General features: G+C 29.1%; 3 protein-coding genes across 4 annotated transcripts; 1 reads left to right on the forward strand and 2 right to left on the reverse strand.

Moving 5' to 3' along the window:
- Positions 1 to 2981: 2981 nt before the first annotated feature.
- LOC111413670 (protein lifeguard 3-like) lies at positions 2982 to 7167 on the reverse strand. 2 transcript variants are annotated; one of them, XM_023044710.2, is made up of 7 exons: positions 7085 to 7167; positions 6829 to 7031; positions 6727 to 6780; positions 6576 to 6666; positions 3439 to 3564; positions 3242 to 3387; positions 2982 to 3172 (listed from the first exon to the last, which is right to left on the reverse strand). In XM_023044710.2, the coding sequence occupies exons 1-7, from the start codon at positions 7163 to 7165 to the stop codon at positions 3157 to 3159; spliced, it is 717 nt and encodes a 238-aa protein (XP_022900478.1). In that variant the 5' UTR covers positions 7166 to 7167; the 3' UTR covers positions 2982 to 3156. The 2 variants fall into 2 exon arrangements, with proteins under 2 accessions (XP_022900478.1, XP_022900477.1); XM_023044709.2 differs by having other exon boundaries at positions 3226 to 3387.
- Positions 7168 to 7211: 44 nt separating this feature from the next.
- LOC111413669 (Branched chain amino acid transaminase) lies at positions 7212 to 14145 on the reverse strand. The gene is made up of 5 exons (XM_023044708.2): positions 13813 to 14145; positions 8741 to 8887; positions 8481 to 8690; positions 8200 to 8430; positions 7212 to 8148 (listed from the first exon to the last, which is right to left on the reverse strand). The coding sequence occupies exons 1-5, from the start codon at positions 13831 to 13833 to the stop codon at positions 7501 to 7503; spliced, it is 1257 nt and encodes a 418-aa protein (XP_022900476.2). The 5' UTR covers positions 13834 to 14145; the 3' UTR covers positions 7212 to 7500.
- Positions 14146 to 16465: 2320 nt separating this feature from the next.
- Positions 16466 to 17234, forward strand: LOC111413673 (succinate dehydrogenase assembly factor 2-A, mitochondrial-like). The gene is made up of 3 exons (XM_023044714.2): positions 16466 to 16619; positions 16679 to 16947; positions 17000 to 17234. Exons 1-3 carry the CDS (start codon positions 16590 to 16592, stop codon positions 17157 to 17159), a joined length of 459 nt encoding a protein of 152 aa, XP_022900482.1. The 5' UTR covers positions 16466 to 16589; the 3' UTR covers positions 17160 to 17234.
- The last annotated feature ends 192 nt before the right edge of the window (positions 17235 to 17426 follow it).

Below are 17426 nucleotides of genomic sequence, written 5' to 3' on the forward strand. Positions count from 1 at the left end.
GCGGGAACACCTTAAATTCCGCGAAAACAGTGAAATATATAAAAAACATCTCTAACTTTAGAGTCCCAAAAATTGAAAAGTAATTAATATAATATCAGGTATGATTACCAAATCAGAATGCGTATACTGTCTTCTATACAAAAGTGAATTTTGGTCGTCGCTAAATCATATGGGTAATTAGAAAAGTGCCAGGCGGTTCTTTGAAAATAAAATCCTATTCATAAGTATAACTTTTTTGTTAATGGTCCGATTTAGGTTTGGGTAATACCTTTTTGGAAAGGGTTCGTTCTGTAGATCATGTCATAGTAATGGCGGCGTGAAATTCTAACAATAACGGTACTTAAACGATTAAAAAGGTTATAAACAATCATATCCATAAATATAACGTTATTGTTAATTGTCTGTAACTAACTAATAACTAATAAATATAACTTAATACGAGATGTGTAATAAACGAAAAGTCAAACAAAGTGCCAGAAGAGAGTTGAGCGAAATGCGATCCATTAACATACAATTCTCAGTATGAAAATACGACCTTTAACAACAGCCAGGAACATTTAAAACAAATTTCCAAAACTAGATTATCCTTTACAAGCAGATTGATACAATTGTGGAGTTCTTGTCTGTGATTTGATTGACTGTATATTATCAAATAAATCATTAAATGCAGATTCATTCAGAAACATCATTATTGAAACTTTATTAAAAAAACTCCGACTCATTAAAGGAAAAATGTCTCTATTTCGCTGAAGAGGTTCATAATGAATTCAAATACAAACAATGCTCGTAGATGGCCCATGATACCTGCAAAAATAGTTTGGACGAGCGGTTTGAATTTTGTAGACAGCGATCTTAAACTGTAATGGGGTAATGTAGTTTAGTAAAATTGAAGACTTCTGTTAATTTTGTATTTTCCAAACAGGGCCTTAGTTAAAAAAAAATAAATAATGAAAATTTGAAAAAACTTTGGATACGTCACCGTCGTTTCGCAGGCGGTTGGTTGAAATAAAAATCAATAAAAGTGCATGAGCGAGATGCCACGAGAATCTTATGCGCTAGAAGAAGAGATCCGAACGATTCACGTTTTGTCTGATCTTCTTGATCTTACGTGAAAACCTCGTAAACGTAACCAAAGCTGTTATACAGGGAATTTTGAATTTTAATATTAATTATTGCAAAAATTAAACATTTTTAGAATCTGAAAATGTTAGCAATCCTTCTATTTTTACATACTTTATTGATTTTTTGAAAGACTGTCTTTCTATTTGATTGAGGGTAACGGCCCTATACGGTACAATAAAAATGTGCCATCAATTTTTATATACAATTTAATGTAGCAACTAAATGTAACTACAATTAAATTAGATTTTAGTAGTTGACTACTTATACAATTTTGTTTAATTTTGATCTCATTTTGTAAGTAATTGTTGTAGCGAGTTTTAGATACTTATTATCTAAAACTATATAGAAAAATTATATAATATACAGTTAACTTGTCGTTAATAATAATGAATTATAGTATTTTATTAATATACTGTGTTTTTACTTATTATAAAAGTGGGATAGTTACTAACAATGTTTAAAGGACTAAGAATATAATTATTTATAACGTTTTTAATCGTTTAATCACCCTTATTGTTAGAGTTTCGCGCCGCCATTACTATGATATGATCTACAGGACGAGCCCTTTCCAAAAAGGTATCACATATTAAAATCGGAAAATTAACAAAAAACTAATATTTATGGGTATGATTGTTTATAACGTTTTTACTCGTTTAATTACCGTTATTGTTAGAATTTCGCGCCGCCATTACTATGACATGATCTACAGGACGAAATCTTTCCAAAAAGGTATTACAAACTTAACTCGGACCATTAACAAAAAAGTTATACTTATGGATATGATTTTGCTTTTCAAAGAACCGCCTGGCGCCACGTACGTCTGGAAACAGGTTGGTGCGTTGTTGCACTTTTCTAATTACCGATATGATTTAGCGACGACCAAAATTCACTTTTGTGTAGAAGACAGTATACGCATTCTGATTTGATAATCATACCTGATATTATATTAATTACTTTTCAATTTTTGGGACTCTAAAGTTAGAGATTTTTTTTATATATTTCACTGTTTTCGCGGAATTTAAGTTTTTTAACTCTACGAGATCTTCCTAATGCGCCATTAATCATTAAAATCGATACACAAACAAAAAAGTTTTTTTTATGGATGGAATTTATGGGTAACTTCACACGGGTAATTTTTACCTATTCTTATTTTTCCACCTACCTACTTTACAAGCCGGTATCTTCGTTGTCTTTAAAGATAGCGAATTATTAACTACACCATTAGAAAGGTTAATTTTTTCTTCATCCAAAAACGTTTTGTTCTTCAAAATATCTATAGGCGTTGGCTAAAAAACACGTCTAATAAACAATCGTATATATAGAATCGGCCTTTCTCAATATAACTCTTTTATTTGGCAGGAACAGCAAATTAACGCAATATCAATTGTATCGAATAAGAAATTTTCTGCTCTATACAGTGGTACATAACTTTCATAAATCGCATGCTTGTACAAGCATTTATCTCCCCAAAATTGCAAAAACCGCGTAAAATTGTCTCATGTAAATGTTTACGACGTCATCACTTTCTTTTGTGATACGGACAAAACTCTGAAAGCATATAGCACCTATAGAGAATTTCCCGCTCTATACAATGGTGTGTAACTTTTGTAGATCGCATGGTTGCACAAGCATTTACCCTCCAAAAACTGCATGTAATTGTCGTATATAAATGATTAGTATCATAACTGTCATTAACATCATTCTTGTGCAACCATGCGATCTACTAAAGTTATATACCACTGGATAGAGTGAAAAATTTCCTATGTGTTTGATACTGCTTTAGTTCTTATATTTAGTATTATATTGGCTTCTTATATTGGCGGACGAAAGCTCGGAATAAGATAGTGTTGGTTGGGTGGTCCTTCAAAATTAAATTTATTTTCAATATTAAGATATATAATTAATTCCTAGCTGCCCCAAAAATCCCCATAATTAATACAAACAACTGCATTATTTCCGTGTACAAAATAATAGCACCTAAAACGTATTCTTCCGGTGATAACTCGTATTTCTTTCCGCCCAAAATTAATTGAGTCATAAACATAAAATACTAAAACGAAAATAATGAAATTATTTTTTTTATAATCAATTATTTTGTAATACCAAAGAAGTCACTAACGCTGCAATTGACGCGTAAACCAAGTACAAAATTCTTGTAGTCTCGTTCCAACCCATTATCATCATTGTAATCATCGTGGCTAAACCAAACAGTGATATAACTAACCCGATTAAACATAAATACATTCCACAGCCAGTTATGTCGATCTAAAAAAGGTTTCGTAAAGAAATTTGTCGAGTCAAAATTAAAGTATTTACGCATTTTTGCATCGCTAAAATGGTTACTGCAAGACAAACAGCTGCTGTTATACCAAAACTATAAAGAACTATATCCGGGGCGTAAAGTGCTGCTAGTAATGCGTATCCTATTGCAGATATAATAGTCTAAAAATTAAAATAACTAATGTTTCTAATTTCACACTAACACCATCTTTTGATTAGCCTACATAGTAACTATCAGTATACTTAGAAGTAGAATCATTTGGATTTAGCCGCACGTCTTTAAAGACGGCTAAACCCAAATGATTCTAGTTCTAGGTATAGTGTTAGTTCTAGTTTTACCCTTGCACTGTCACTAGAACTAATATTAGACCTAGAACTAGAAACATTTGGGTTTAGCCGTATGTCTTTTAAGACGGCTAAAGCCGAATGATTCTAGTTCTAGATCTAGCGCTGCATAACAATTGGATCACTTTATACATCACTTGACTAAGCGACATTTTATCGTTTTTAGAAATTTGCATGCTGTCTGGTAGGTAATGGTGTAATAAGTAAGTTTTTTAATCTAAAATAATGTTGTAAGAATCGACTTAGATACGACACTTAAATATACCAAGAAATTCCACAATAGAAAAAATAGATGAACCTACAATTTCGGACCAGTGTCGTTCTCTAGATATTAGTATAAAATTAAAAGTTTATGTCTTTTATTTTATATAGAATTTAAGTTTAACTAGTTTCGGCCCTTGGCCATCTTCAGAGACTCTACAAATAGATTAACATCTCTCATGTTATCCATTTTACAAACGACAGCAGTAGGTAGCGCTAGTTAGCATAACATATCACTATGTTGCATATTTTTATTGCACTTATTGCATTTGAGTTTAGCTAAACCCTAATATTTCTGTGTTAGTTCTAGTGATAGTACTAGTGTAAAGCTAGAACTAACACTAGACCTAGAACGAGAAACATTCGGGTTTAGTCGTGAAAAAAACTTTCAGTTGCCAATGTCAACTTTAATTTTATTATTATATTCGTAATCTTTAAAGTCTTTTTTAACCTTTAAATTGAGTCCAAACATGACACATTTATCTCAAAACACCAAAAAGTTCGATCTTTCAACTATAAATTTTGACATATTTGTCAACTTCATAAAAAATCCTTTAAAATGAGTACAAACTCGACATATTTACCTTTAATATTAATGGAAATACAATCACTTCCGGCTTGAGACGTCAACGTCAATTTTGACATATTTGTCATCTCCATTAAAAAACCTTTAAAATGAGTCCAAAGATGACGCACTTATCTCAAAAAACAAAAAAGTTAGATTAAAAAACATTAAACCCGAAGTTAGCAACAATGAAGATAGCAATTTAATTTTTAAATATTAATACCAACCTTAATTTTTGATTTTTTTATTATATTTCCGTTTTTGTGACAAATGTTAATACATTTTATAAAAATTAAGAATATGTTAGAATGACGTTGACATTTCAAACCGGAAGTTGCTTATAGCTCGAGTAACATTGGAATTAAACGTATCATGTTTGGACTCATTTTAAAGGATTTTCCACGACGATTACAAATATATCAAAATTGAGGTTGACATTTTAAACCTGAAGTTAGTTATCATATAATAGACAAATGGACAACTTCATGGTGCTCTTTCATGTTGTATTCTTTATTAAAAAAAACTTTTAAAATGAGTGCAAACAAGACGCACTTATCTCAAAAAACAAAAAAGTTAGAATAAAAAACATTAAACCCGAAGTTAGCAACAATGAAGTTAACAATTTAGTTAGTTAGAAGTCAACAAGTTAGCAATTTAATTTTTAAATATTAATACCAACCTTAATTTTTGATTTTTTTATTATATTTCCGTTTTTGTGACAAATTTTAACACATTTTATAAAAATTAAGAATATGTCAAAATGACGTTGACATTTCAAACCGGAAGTTGCTTATAGCTCGAGTAATATTGGAATTAAACGTATCATGTTTGGATTCAGTTTAAAGGATTTTTGACAGCAATTACAAATATGTCAAAATTGACGTTGACATTCTTAACCGGAAGTTGACCATAACTTCATTAATATTGAAGATAAATATGTCGTGTTTGTACTCATTTTAAAGGATTTTGAATGAAGATTACAAATATGTCAAAATTGAGGTTGCCATTTTAAACCTGGAGTTAGTTATCATATAATAGAAGTGTTATAACTGATGTTAATCTAGTGTTAGTCACTTTTCCGCACTTTTTTGGGTCATTTCACATTGATTAAAAAAAATCGTCGATTTTTAAGTCACATGATGATTCTTGAATTTTCCCAAGTTTCTTAATATGTTTTGTTAAAAAAGAGCGCTCTTAAATTTTAACCTGTAAACTTGTAACACTTCGTCCTTAATTTCATTTTACAATTTTTTAAACTTTAATTAAAAGATCTTTTTTAACAAAAGAAAAAGAAACATTAAGAAACTTGTTTGTAAAATGGATAAAATGAGAGTTGTTAATCTATTTGTAGAGTCTCTGAAGATGGCCAAGGGCCGAAATTAGTTAGACTTAATTTCTATATAAAATAAAAATCAGTTTAAAAGTACAAAATCAAACTCTAGATTATTTTCTTCAAAAATTTTTACACGAATCATCATATTGACTCTAGTATTTGTAGTTAAATTTATGCCACGACAGAAACACCCTGTATAATAGTAAAACGTACCAAGCGGCTTCTGTGCTTGTGATAGCTGTCATCAGTGTTCTGTGATAAAAATAGACAGTCATCAAACAATTTTCAATAGTTTGAGCCTGTCTATTTTGAGAAGTCTTATGTTTTTAGAGAGATGAAAACGAAAATCTCGTTTTTCTCAACATTGTTCATTTGTCGCTTAGTCAAATGATGCATAACGCGGTCCAATTAAAACTAGAACTAACACTAGACCTAGAACTAGAATCATTCGGGTTTAGCCGTCTTAAGAGACGCCCGGCTAAGCCCGAATGATTCTACTTCTAAATTTAGTGTTAGTTCTTGGTCTAGTGTTAGTTCTAGTTTTAATTGCTATGCAGAGTTCTAGAACTAGAACTAACACTAGGCCTAGAACTAGAAATATTCGGGTTTTCGTAACAGTAGAAGCACGTGTACTGGAAGATTAATAAAGAATTATTTAAATTAACTTACATAAATAGCAAATAAAATGAAGTTTAATGGATAATTTCTTCGCGCAGCTTGAACACATACTAAAACCATATAAAAAATTAAAGATACCATTCTAGAAATGAATTTAGCTTTGTTAAAAGTGTTGGGAGATAATTTCTTAGTTAAATCTTACAAGAATATTATCGATACGAAAAAATATCTCCGCGCAAATAAATTGCAATTGGGCCTAAAAAAAAGTTATTAGATTAAAAATGAAAATGATTGAAAAACTTACTCGAATTGAAATAGAGCGATTACCGCGGCTGTAAAACCGAGTTGCATAAATAGTAAAAAATAAACTTTTTTAATAAAAGCGTGTCGAATCGCCCTCGATGTAAATTCATTTTCGTAACTATCTACAGAGTCCTCATATTCTGGGCGACGTCCCGGTTGAACAGCCGGCGTTCTAGCCGCGTTTATAGGAGGTACGTGACCACCCTAAATAAAATTTAATTAACACAAATTATTATTAAATAAATTTTCGAGTATACATCGTAATAAACTGGTTTTCCACCAACCATATATCGTCCATCATTTCTTTCTCCACCTCCAAACAGTCCCAATTTATACATTTAAATGACAAATGACAAATCATGACAAGTCTAATGACATAAAAGATAATTAAGAATCTAATTTATTTATCCATTTAGAACTGTACAAAGTTGTTGATAACATTTTTATTAATAATTATTTATTTACAACTCATCTACATCTATCAAAAATTAAAATCTTGAGAATAATAAGACCTAATAATTTAAAATACTTGGTTGATATCTCAAAAAATGTCTATTTTATAAATTACTAATAGTTTAAAAATTATTAATAACTTAGAATTAAAAAAAAATAATAACACAGACATTGATTAAAAAGCTTCTTTTAAGACGTTCTTTTTAAATTATTTCATTAATTAATCGATCGTTTCCGCCCAAGGATGTTCTATATGTCCATATTGTATCGCATACAATTGATCTCTTATCCTTGCATACAAAGGGCTTTTATGTTCAGTTGTAGGTATTTTAATATCCTGCCCTAAATATGAAATTGACGAAATCGGGCTAACTATACAAGCAGTTCCCGAACCAAACATCTCCAATATTCTTCCTTCTTTATGTAATTTAACCAATTCTTTCATCGTAACCGTTCGTTGATTAACTCGAAATTCGTTCCATTCTTGCGCCATTTCAATAATCGACATCCGCGTAACTCCAGGTAAGATTAAACCGTTTAATGGAGGCGTAACAAGTTCTTTTTCACCCTCATCATTAATATAAAACATAAATACATTCATCGTTCCGACTTCAGTTAATTGATGATCTTCACCGTAAAGCCATAAAACTTGTTGGAGACCCCGTTTAGTTGCTTGATTTTGTACCCGAATCGTTGGGCCATAATTTGAGCCCATTTTTCGATCCCCACACCCGCCGGGCCAAGCTCTTGTGTAAGATGGATCAGCTAAAAGTGAAACTGAATCATTCCCCGTCGAAAAATACGCCCCAACTGGGCATAAGATTGTGAATAAAAGTGCTGATTCTGATTGAGCAACTCCTAAAGTTCCCTAAAATTAAAAAAAATTAATTATAAACAAATTTTTTATGATTAATCTTACATCGATTCCAATAAGAGTTGGGCGAATATACAAAGAAGCACCTTCAGCATGTGGAACCCACTCCTGATCGATAGAAATAAGTCGTTTCATACATTTGGTCATTTCATCATTATGAAAAGTTGGTAATCCGGAAGATTTTGCGGAAAGATTCATCCTATTCATGTTCATATCGGGCCTAAAAATTCTTATTCGACCGTCGACACCTCTATAAGCTTTCATCCCTTCAAATAACTTCAAAGAAAATTAGATTTATATTTTTAAAATCACTTTATTAAATATACCTCAATGGCGTAGTGAAGTACTTTAGCCGCTGGATGCAAAGAAATATTTTCAAATGGAATAATTTCCGGTTTTTGCCACCCCCCTAAAGCTTCATGATAAAAAGCTTTCATCATGTGGTCCGTAAAAACCGAACCAAATTTTAATTCACTCACATCGGGTTTCATGCGGAGTTGATGGGGTTCGGCTAAATTCGTTTTTAAATCTGCAAACTAAACAATAAAAATTATTAATTGCAAATATACTTGTTATATTAACTTACCCTGAATGTTTCTAGTTGAGAATCACTTTTCTCTTGTTCGTATGGTCTAATATCTTCAACTCCAAGTGCTTCTTTTACTTTTAAATGGCAACTTCTCGCTGCTTGTTTCAATTTGTGTTGGTGTCTCAACACCCATCGGCAAGCACACTGCAAAACATTAAATATATATAAATAAGAATTCATTTTAACGAAAGCGTTCTTAAAATGATTCGTATTTCCGAGGTTAAAGACACGATTAACCAGTTTTCAGTAATTACCTTTTACCACTTCAGATAGAACGGGAAGCTGTTAAATGCTGTTAGAACTTGAATTGATTGACGTAGCTCAATAAGAAAATTAAGGTTTAATTATATTTAAAGTATAGGTTTCAAGCTGTGTAAAACCACTTTCGAATATTTCAACACAATTAAAAACAATAATTTAAAAAATACACAAGCGTTTGTGCTTCTTTGATAACCTTGACATTTTGTTATAAATTTAAATCATAGACGCATCGTTCGTTGTTGTTACTAAGAAAGTTTTAATCTCGATATCTTATTCAAAAACAGCAATTAAAGAAAATCAAAAAAGTGAACCTTTTGAACTTTCTACAGACAACCAGTTGCGGAGTTGCGGCTGTTATATCAAGGTCAACAACCAGGTTTATATGAATTATTCAAAAAGACTATAGAATAATAACTGTATACATTCTAGAAGTTATATTCTGGGGAAAACGTTGATAAAAAAATCAAAAAAATGTAAAACGCTACGTAAAAGTTTATGTACTTTGAAGATAAGAAACGGAAAATGATAAGGCATTAAAGGCAATGTTGAGTTAACCTTGAAAAATGAGTTGAGTTTATCTTTTTGAAGTGATAAGGAAGATTTTAAAGAATGCTTGCAAAATATTTCTAAATTTATTCTGAACTTTTTAAACACCTTCACAGTTAGCTTTAAACAAATTCATTCTTCATTTAAAACAGATGTTTTTTGAGATATCTGATCCAAAAACAAATCTCAATAACTATCGGGTTAATTTCTCACTCATAAAATAGGCTATATAGATTTCACACCGTTTTTAAAAAATTGTGAAAAACCAGATTCCTAAGATATCTTAACAAAATGCTCGAAATTTACAGAAGAAAATATGTACTTTATTATGATCAAACCCGTATTTGAAAATCTCGATTCGTTTTTGAGATATTAATTTTTGAACTCAACCTCAATTTTTATGATTTTATAAAGTTGACAATTTTGTACCAAGTTTTTCAAAAAATTGGGAAAAATCGAATTCTTAAGATATCTTGATGAAATGTTTATGAGTTATAAAGGAAAGTATGTATTTTATAATGATCAAAACCGTATTTGAAAATCTCGATTCATTTTTGAGATATTAATTTTTGAACTCGACCTCAATCTTTATGATTTTATAAAGTTGACAATTTTTTACCAAGTTTTTAAAAAAATCGGGAAAAATCGAATTCTTAATATATCTTGATGAAACGTTTACGATTTATAGAGGAAAGTATGTATTTTATAATGATCAAAACCGTATTTGAAAATCTCGATTCATTTTTGAGATATTAATTTTTGAACTCAACCTCAATTTTTATGATTTTATAAAGTTGACAATTTTTTACCAAGTTTTTAAAAAATCGGGAAAAATCGAATTCTTGAGATATCTTGATGAAACGTTTATGATTTATAGAGGAAAGTATGTATTTTATTATGATCAAAACCGTATTTGAAAATCTCGATTCATTTTTGAGATATTAATTATTGAACTCAACCTCAATTTTTATGATTTTATAAAGTTGACAATTTTTTACCAAGTTTTTAAAAAATCGGGAAAAATCGAATTCTTAAGATATCTTGATGAAACGTTTACGATTTATAGAGGAAAGTATGTATTTTATTATGATCAAAACCGTATTTGAAAATCTCGATTCATTTTTGAGATATTAATTTTTGAACTCAACCTACATTTATATGGTTTTATAAAATTGACAATTTTTTACAAAGTTTTTAAAAAAATCGCGAAAAATCGAATTCTTAAGATATCTTGATAAAACGTTTACGATTTATAGAGGAAAGTATGTATTTTATAATGATCAAAACCGTATTTGAAAATCTCGATTCATTTTTGAGATATTAATTTTTGAACTCAACCTCAATTTTTATGATTTTATAAAGTTGACAATTTTTTACCAAGTTTTTAAAAAAATCGGGAAAAATCGAAATCTTAAGATATCTTGATGAAACGTTTATGATTTATAGAGGAAAGTATGTATTTTATTATGATCAAAACCGTATTTGAAAATCTCGATTCATTTTTGAGATATTAATTTTTGAACTCAACCTCAATTTTTATGATTTTATAAAGTTGACAATTTTTAACCAAGTTTTTAAAAAATCGGGAAAAATCGAATTCTTAAGATATCTTGATAAAACGGTTATGATTTATAGAGGAAAGTATGTATTTTATTATGATCAAAACCGTATTTGAAAATCTCGATTCATTTTTGAGATATTAATTTTTGAACTCAACCTACATTTATATGGTTTTATAAAATTGACAATTTTTTACAAAGTTTTTAAAAAAATCGCGAAAAATCGAATTCTTAAGATATCTTGATAAAACGTTTACGATTTATAGAGGAAAGTATGTATTTTATAATGATCAAAAACGTATTTGAAAATCTCGATTCATTTTTGAGATATTAATTTTTGAACTCAACCTCAATTTTTATGATTTTATAAAGTTGACAATTTTGTACCAAGTTTTTCAAAAAATTGGGAAAAATCGAATTCTTAAGATATCTTGATGAAACGTTTACGATTTATAGAGGAAAGTATGTATTTTATAATGATCAAAACCGTATTTGAAAATCTCGATTCATTTTTGAGATATTAATTTTTGAACTCAACCTCAATTTTTATGATTTTATAAAGTTGACAACTTTTTACCAAGTTTTTAAAAAATCGGGAAAAATCGAATTCTTAAGATATCTTGATGAAACGTTTACGATTTATAGAAGAAAGTATGTATTTTATTATGATCAAAACCGTATTTGAAAATCTCGATTCATTTTTGAGATATTAATTTTTGAACTCAACCTCAATTTTTATGATTTTATAAAGTTGACAATTTTTTACCAAGTTTTTAAAAAATCGGGAAAAATCGAATTCTTAAGATATCTTGATGAAACGTTTATGATTTATAGAAGAAAGTATGTATTTTATTATGATCAAAACCGTATTTGAAAATCTCGATTCATTTTTGAGATATTAATTTTTGAACTCAACCTCAATTTTTATGATTTTATAAAGTTGACAATTTTGTACCAAGTTTTTCAAAAAATTGGGAAAAATCGAATTCTTAAGATATCTTGATGAAACGTTTACGATTTATAGAAGAAAGTATGTATTTTATAATGATCAAAACCGTATTTGAAAATCTCGATTCATTTTTGAGATATTAATTTTTGAACTCAACCTCAATTTTTATGATTTTATAAAGTTGACAATTTTTTACCAAGTTTTTAAAAAATCGGGAAAAATCGAATTCTTAAGATATCTTGATGAAACGTTTACGATTTATAGAAGAAAGTATGTATTTTATTATGATCAAAACCGTATTTGAAAATCTCGATTCATTTTTGAGATATTAATTTTTGAACTCAACCTCAATTTTTATGATTTTATAAAGTTGACAATTTTTTACCAAGTTTTTAAAAAAATCGGGAAAAATCGAATTCTTAAGATATCTTGATGAAACGTTTATGATTTATAGAGGAAAGTATGTATTTTATTATGATCAAAACCGTATTTGAAAATCTCAATTCGTTTTTGAGATATTGATATTTGAACTCTACCTCAATTTTTATGATTTTATAAAGTTGATAATTTTTAACCAAGTTTTTAAAAAATCGGGAAAAATCGAATTCTTAAGATATCTTGATGAAACATTTATGATTTGTAGAGGAAAGTATGTATTTTATTATGATCAAAACCGTATTTGAAAATGTCGATTCATTTTTGAGATATTAATTTTTGAACTCACTCTCAATTTTTATGATTTTATAAAGTTGACAATTTTTTACCAAGTTTTTAAAAAATCGAATTCTTAAGATATCTTGGTGAAACGTTTATGATTTGTAGAGGAAAGTATGTATTTTTTCATGGTCAAAACCGTTTTTGTAAATCATGTTTGGTTTTTGAGATAACAATGATTGAATCCAACCTAAATTTCTATGATGTCAGAAAGTTAATAATTAAAAAAGATATTACGGAAAAAATAAAGATCCAATTTAGCCAAAATCATACAATTTTATCTGCTTGCTAAATGATCTTCGAAGATTCTGTGTCAAAGTTTTTGGAGCACATAAAGAATCAAATATTGGACTTGAATCTGCACGAAAACAGAAATAAATTGTCCTGGCAATTTTGTTTGACATTTCAGAAGTGTTAGAAATGTTAAATATTGCTAATATCTCAAAAAAGTAATCTCCACGATTCAAAACGCATCTTTTAAGGCATCAATTACTTTCACCAACTAGTACCCACAGCCTTTAAGTCTTCAGCAAGAGCAACAGCTTAATTAACATCATTTTCATCTTTCAAGGTAGACGTCTAAGATAGTGTATTGTTTGGAAAACTTTTAGAACTTGCCAGAAAATCTCAGAGGGCTAATAAACGACAATCAATCAAAAAAATTTTGCTCTTCGTATTGTTTTATATGTTTGAGAACGATTTGTGAGCAATATTTGTTTTTAACAGCCGAAAATCCAAAGATATTTTATAAAAATCTTTTTTGCTTTCAAATATTTGAGAAAAACTAACCATACATACTGTAATTAATAAGTAATTTTAAAATCGTTAAAGTGAAAGTGAAAGGTATTAAAGTTGTTTAATGTTATTAAATTAATATTATTTTTCTTTAAAATAGATCTATTTAAAAAAGACTTATTTTAAAGAATAGACCTTGAACTGCCTTAATCTTAACGGTAAAAGGAATCCCCATAAATTTTAGTCAGGTCAAAAAAACTGAAAGAATTTAAAAAAATTAAGCAGGTAAACAAGAAAATACAAACCTTTTGAGTTTGAATAACCATTCTTTATCTTCGATGTAATTAAATTCAAAAAAAAAATCGAATCACAAAATTTAAAACTTTTTTTGTTCACTGGGTTCCAAAAAAATACTACTTCTTATTCAAAAACTTGTCAAAATTTCGTTTTCTAATTATCTTAATTATTTTTGATGATGTTTCTTTACGAACGTATGGAATCTCACTAACTTAAAACGCTCCCTTTCTTAAATACTTATTATAGCGCACTTATTTCTGTCTCCCTGCAACCGAACTGAACCGACTTTATCTCTAGTCCGTTTGACGTAACCTGTACAGAAAACAACAACTGAGGCCCCACTCGTTTCAACCTAAAACACATTCCCCCACCACAACCACCCAAGAAAAAAGCTACAAACTTCGCCAAAATTCGTCGAAAAAAAACTGCGCAGAAAAAAATTCTTTCAGAAAAAAAAAACGTTCTTAAACGTGGTTTGTTGTTTATAAATCTTCCGATTTGTAGGAGGTGTGGCTACCTACGTAAGAAAAGTAGAGAGAAAGGGGGTCGTTTGAACCAAGAAGTTGCGTTGAATCTTGAGAGATCTCAAGTTTTAAACAGAATGAGAGAGATCGAGATATTGACGCGGAGACACACCGCCTCTGACGTGGTGTTTGTCCTCGTTTTTCAAACGTTTCAGGAAAATGAGGTGGTTTAGTGGTCTCTCTCAGTTTCTCTAAGAATCGTGAAAGAAATGAGATGGAGAGAAAATTTTAAGATAAGATATAGGTGTAATTTATCTGTATAGAATAAGAGATTGTCAGACCCCCTGCGAATTATATTACGTTAACCTTAGCTAAAAAAATGATTATGAAATGTTATGCGATGTGGTTTTAAGTTTATATTTTTATATCTTGAGGTGATAAAGCTATTTTCTTTCCAGGTTTCTTCGTTTATGTAGGAGATTAAATGATCATCTGCTATCCTTTGCTATAGGTGATATCATACTGCCATTAAAACTGTATCAGAAATTAATAAATATCTCAAAACCTTGCGTTGAGACAAAAAATGACAAGATTAAGATTAACAAAAGTCATGAAGACTTGTCTAAACTTGTTTAATATTTTCTGGAATTAGGTGAAACGGTTTAAAATCAACTTCTTCTACTTTCAACTAGGAATGCATTCCTGTTTGTCAAGCCTCATGTTTGGATTTTACTCCCTAGACGAAGAGAATCAGCTCTGTGTTCATCTCTTGGGCGGTCGTCCTTGTGGTCTTTTTCCTTTCGGTCATCCACACATGCATATTCTGGCCAATCTCCACTTATTCTCATACCCTGTCTTATCCTGCATGTTTTCATGATTTGTTCCGAGAATATTTTGAAGTCGGTGTCATTTCTACTTCCATTTTTCTGTCTTATTTGAGATGGTGTGTTCTTTAAAATATTCCATCCATTCTGTTTTCCTAAAATCAACTGGATTTATTAAACATGATCAAAATTTTGTCAGAAATGACTAAATATGTTAAAACTTTGAATTAAGACTTTCTGAAATGCTTAAAAATTTGTCTAAAACCTTCTAACATTTTCTGGAATACTTCGAAATAAGTGTAAGATAGTTGAAATTACTAGAAATGTATCAGAAATCATTAATTATATCAAAAAATGATTTAGCTGCGTATTAAAAAGTAAACTAAAAACGATCCTCGTCATTATCTCAAACTAAAATTCGTCACATCCACAAGATGATAACGTAAAAAAACATTGCGAAACATTAAAACGTAATAACTACAATAATAATAATCAACACCAACGTAAAACTTAATTTTTCAAATAAAAAGGAAGCATTAAACGTAATTTCGATTTTACGTCGGTTTCGTCTCTGAACATTTTTTGTTTATTAAACATTTATTGTTCTTTTTATGCATTCATGTAACTTAATTATTCCATTTTCCGATGCAATTTTTCCTATTGTTTTTAGCAACGAATAAAACGTAATTATTGCCCTTTTATCAACTCGACACGTGCATTACGGAAAGTTTATCATCATAAATTTGAAAATTCTTTTTTTTAATGGATATAAATTTAACACTATTAAAAAGATGCTCGAATTCTTTAATGAAAAATATTCTAAGCTAATTGAATTTAAAAAATTCTTTGCGAAAACTTTAAAATAGTTCTAAAATACTCGTGTGGTTATTTTAGTCGTAGAAGTCGTTATAAGATATATTTAGGGAGAACCTTCAAACGTGAAATTTGCACTTTCCCCCTAAAAACTATTTTAAATTTAACGAAATATATTACTTTTTTGCCAAGTTAATAAGTTTTAACGATTCTATTAGAAAAACCCGAATTTCTCAATACGACAGTAAACACTTATCAAAAAAAGATAAACAGATCAATTATTAACACATATTTAGCAATACACGTTTTAGTTATAAAAAAATAAAAAAAATTGGAGATTTTAGATTAAAAATGAGTTAAAATCTGGGTGTGTCTAATTTTTATACAAAAATAAAACCTATTTCGAGTTAAAAAACATTCTGTTTACATTTCTTTGCCAAGTTTACGTCGAATAGTAAAAATAAACCTTTCTTTCATTTTTTAAATAAATCATTTTAAATTTAAACTTTCCCTCCATATTCACACCAACTTAATAACATTAAATAACCTTAAAATATAGATCTCTACTTTATCGATTATTGAAATGTCAAAACATTTTAAAAATAGCATTAAAAAGTATTAAATCCACATTTATCTTGGTCTTTTTTAATAAGATTGTGCGTAAATCCATTAATTTTTGTAAAAATGAGTGGTTTATTACGTAATTTTATACGTGTAAGTAAAAATTGATTGGTTATAACCTCACTTTTTATTCTAACCTAATTTTGTTGTAGGTAAAAAGTATTAATAATCATAATAAGTGGTTATTTACAACGGTCAAATTAACTAGAGAACCGGATGATATCGTTCATTTCCCTGATAAACCCACTGTAGCTATCAAAGAATATGAATCACCTCGAGAAGAATCCATGGACACTCAACGAGCTAGGTTATTGTATCAATCGCGAAAAAGGGCTATTTTAGAAAACGATTTATTATTAAGCAATTTTGCTGATCAATATTTAAAAAGATTTAACAAGGATCAATTAGATTCTTATGATAAGTATGTATTTAATGTTAAATGATTCTTTTTAATTTAAATAAATTCTTTTTAGTTTAATCAATCGCGCTAGGAACGATTGGGACATTTTTTATTGGATCACTAATAAAGAACCGACCCCTGAAGAGTTTCAAAGTGATGTCTTGGAAATGATTAAGAAATTTGTTGGGAGCAGACTAGGAAAAGGAACACTTAGACAACCCGATTTAAATTAAAATGGTTTTGAAAAAACCATCGTTACTTTAGTAACATTAGTTGGTGTATATAAATAAAGATTTATATTAAAATTATTTTCGAATATGGCAACCAAACTTCCTCCCCAACATTCATCAATGTCCTTAATGCTTTTTAGGTTGCATATATATCAAGGAATTAAATTCATTTTAAATCATAAGCAACCAAACTTGTTTTAAAACTATTTAGGTTGCTTATATATTACAACAAAAATTTTATTTCTCATTTAAAGACAATGAAATATATCT

Source organism: Onthophagus taurus, chromosome 10 (assembly GCF_036711975.1).
Source record: "Onthophagus taurus isolate NC chromosome 10, IU_Otau_3.0, whole genome shotgun sequence".
NCBI lineage: Eukaryota > Metazoa > Arthropoda > Insecta > Coleoptera > Scarabaeidae > Onthophagus > Onthophagus taurus.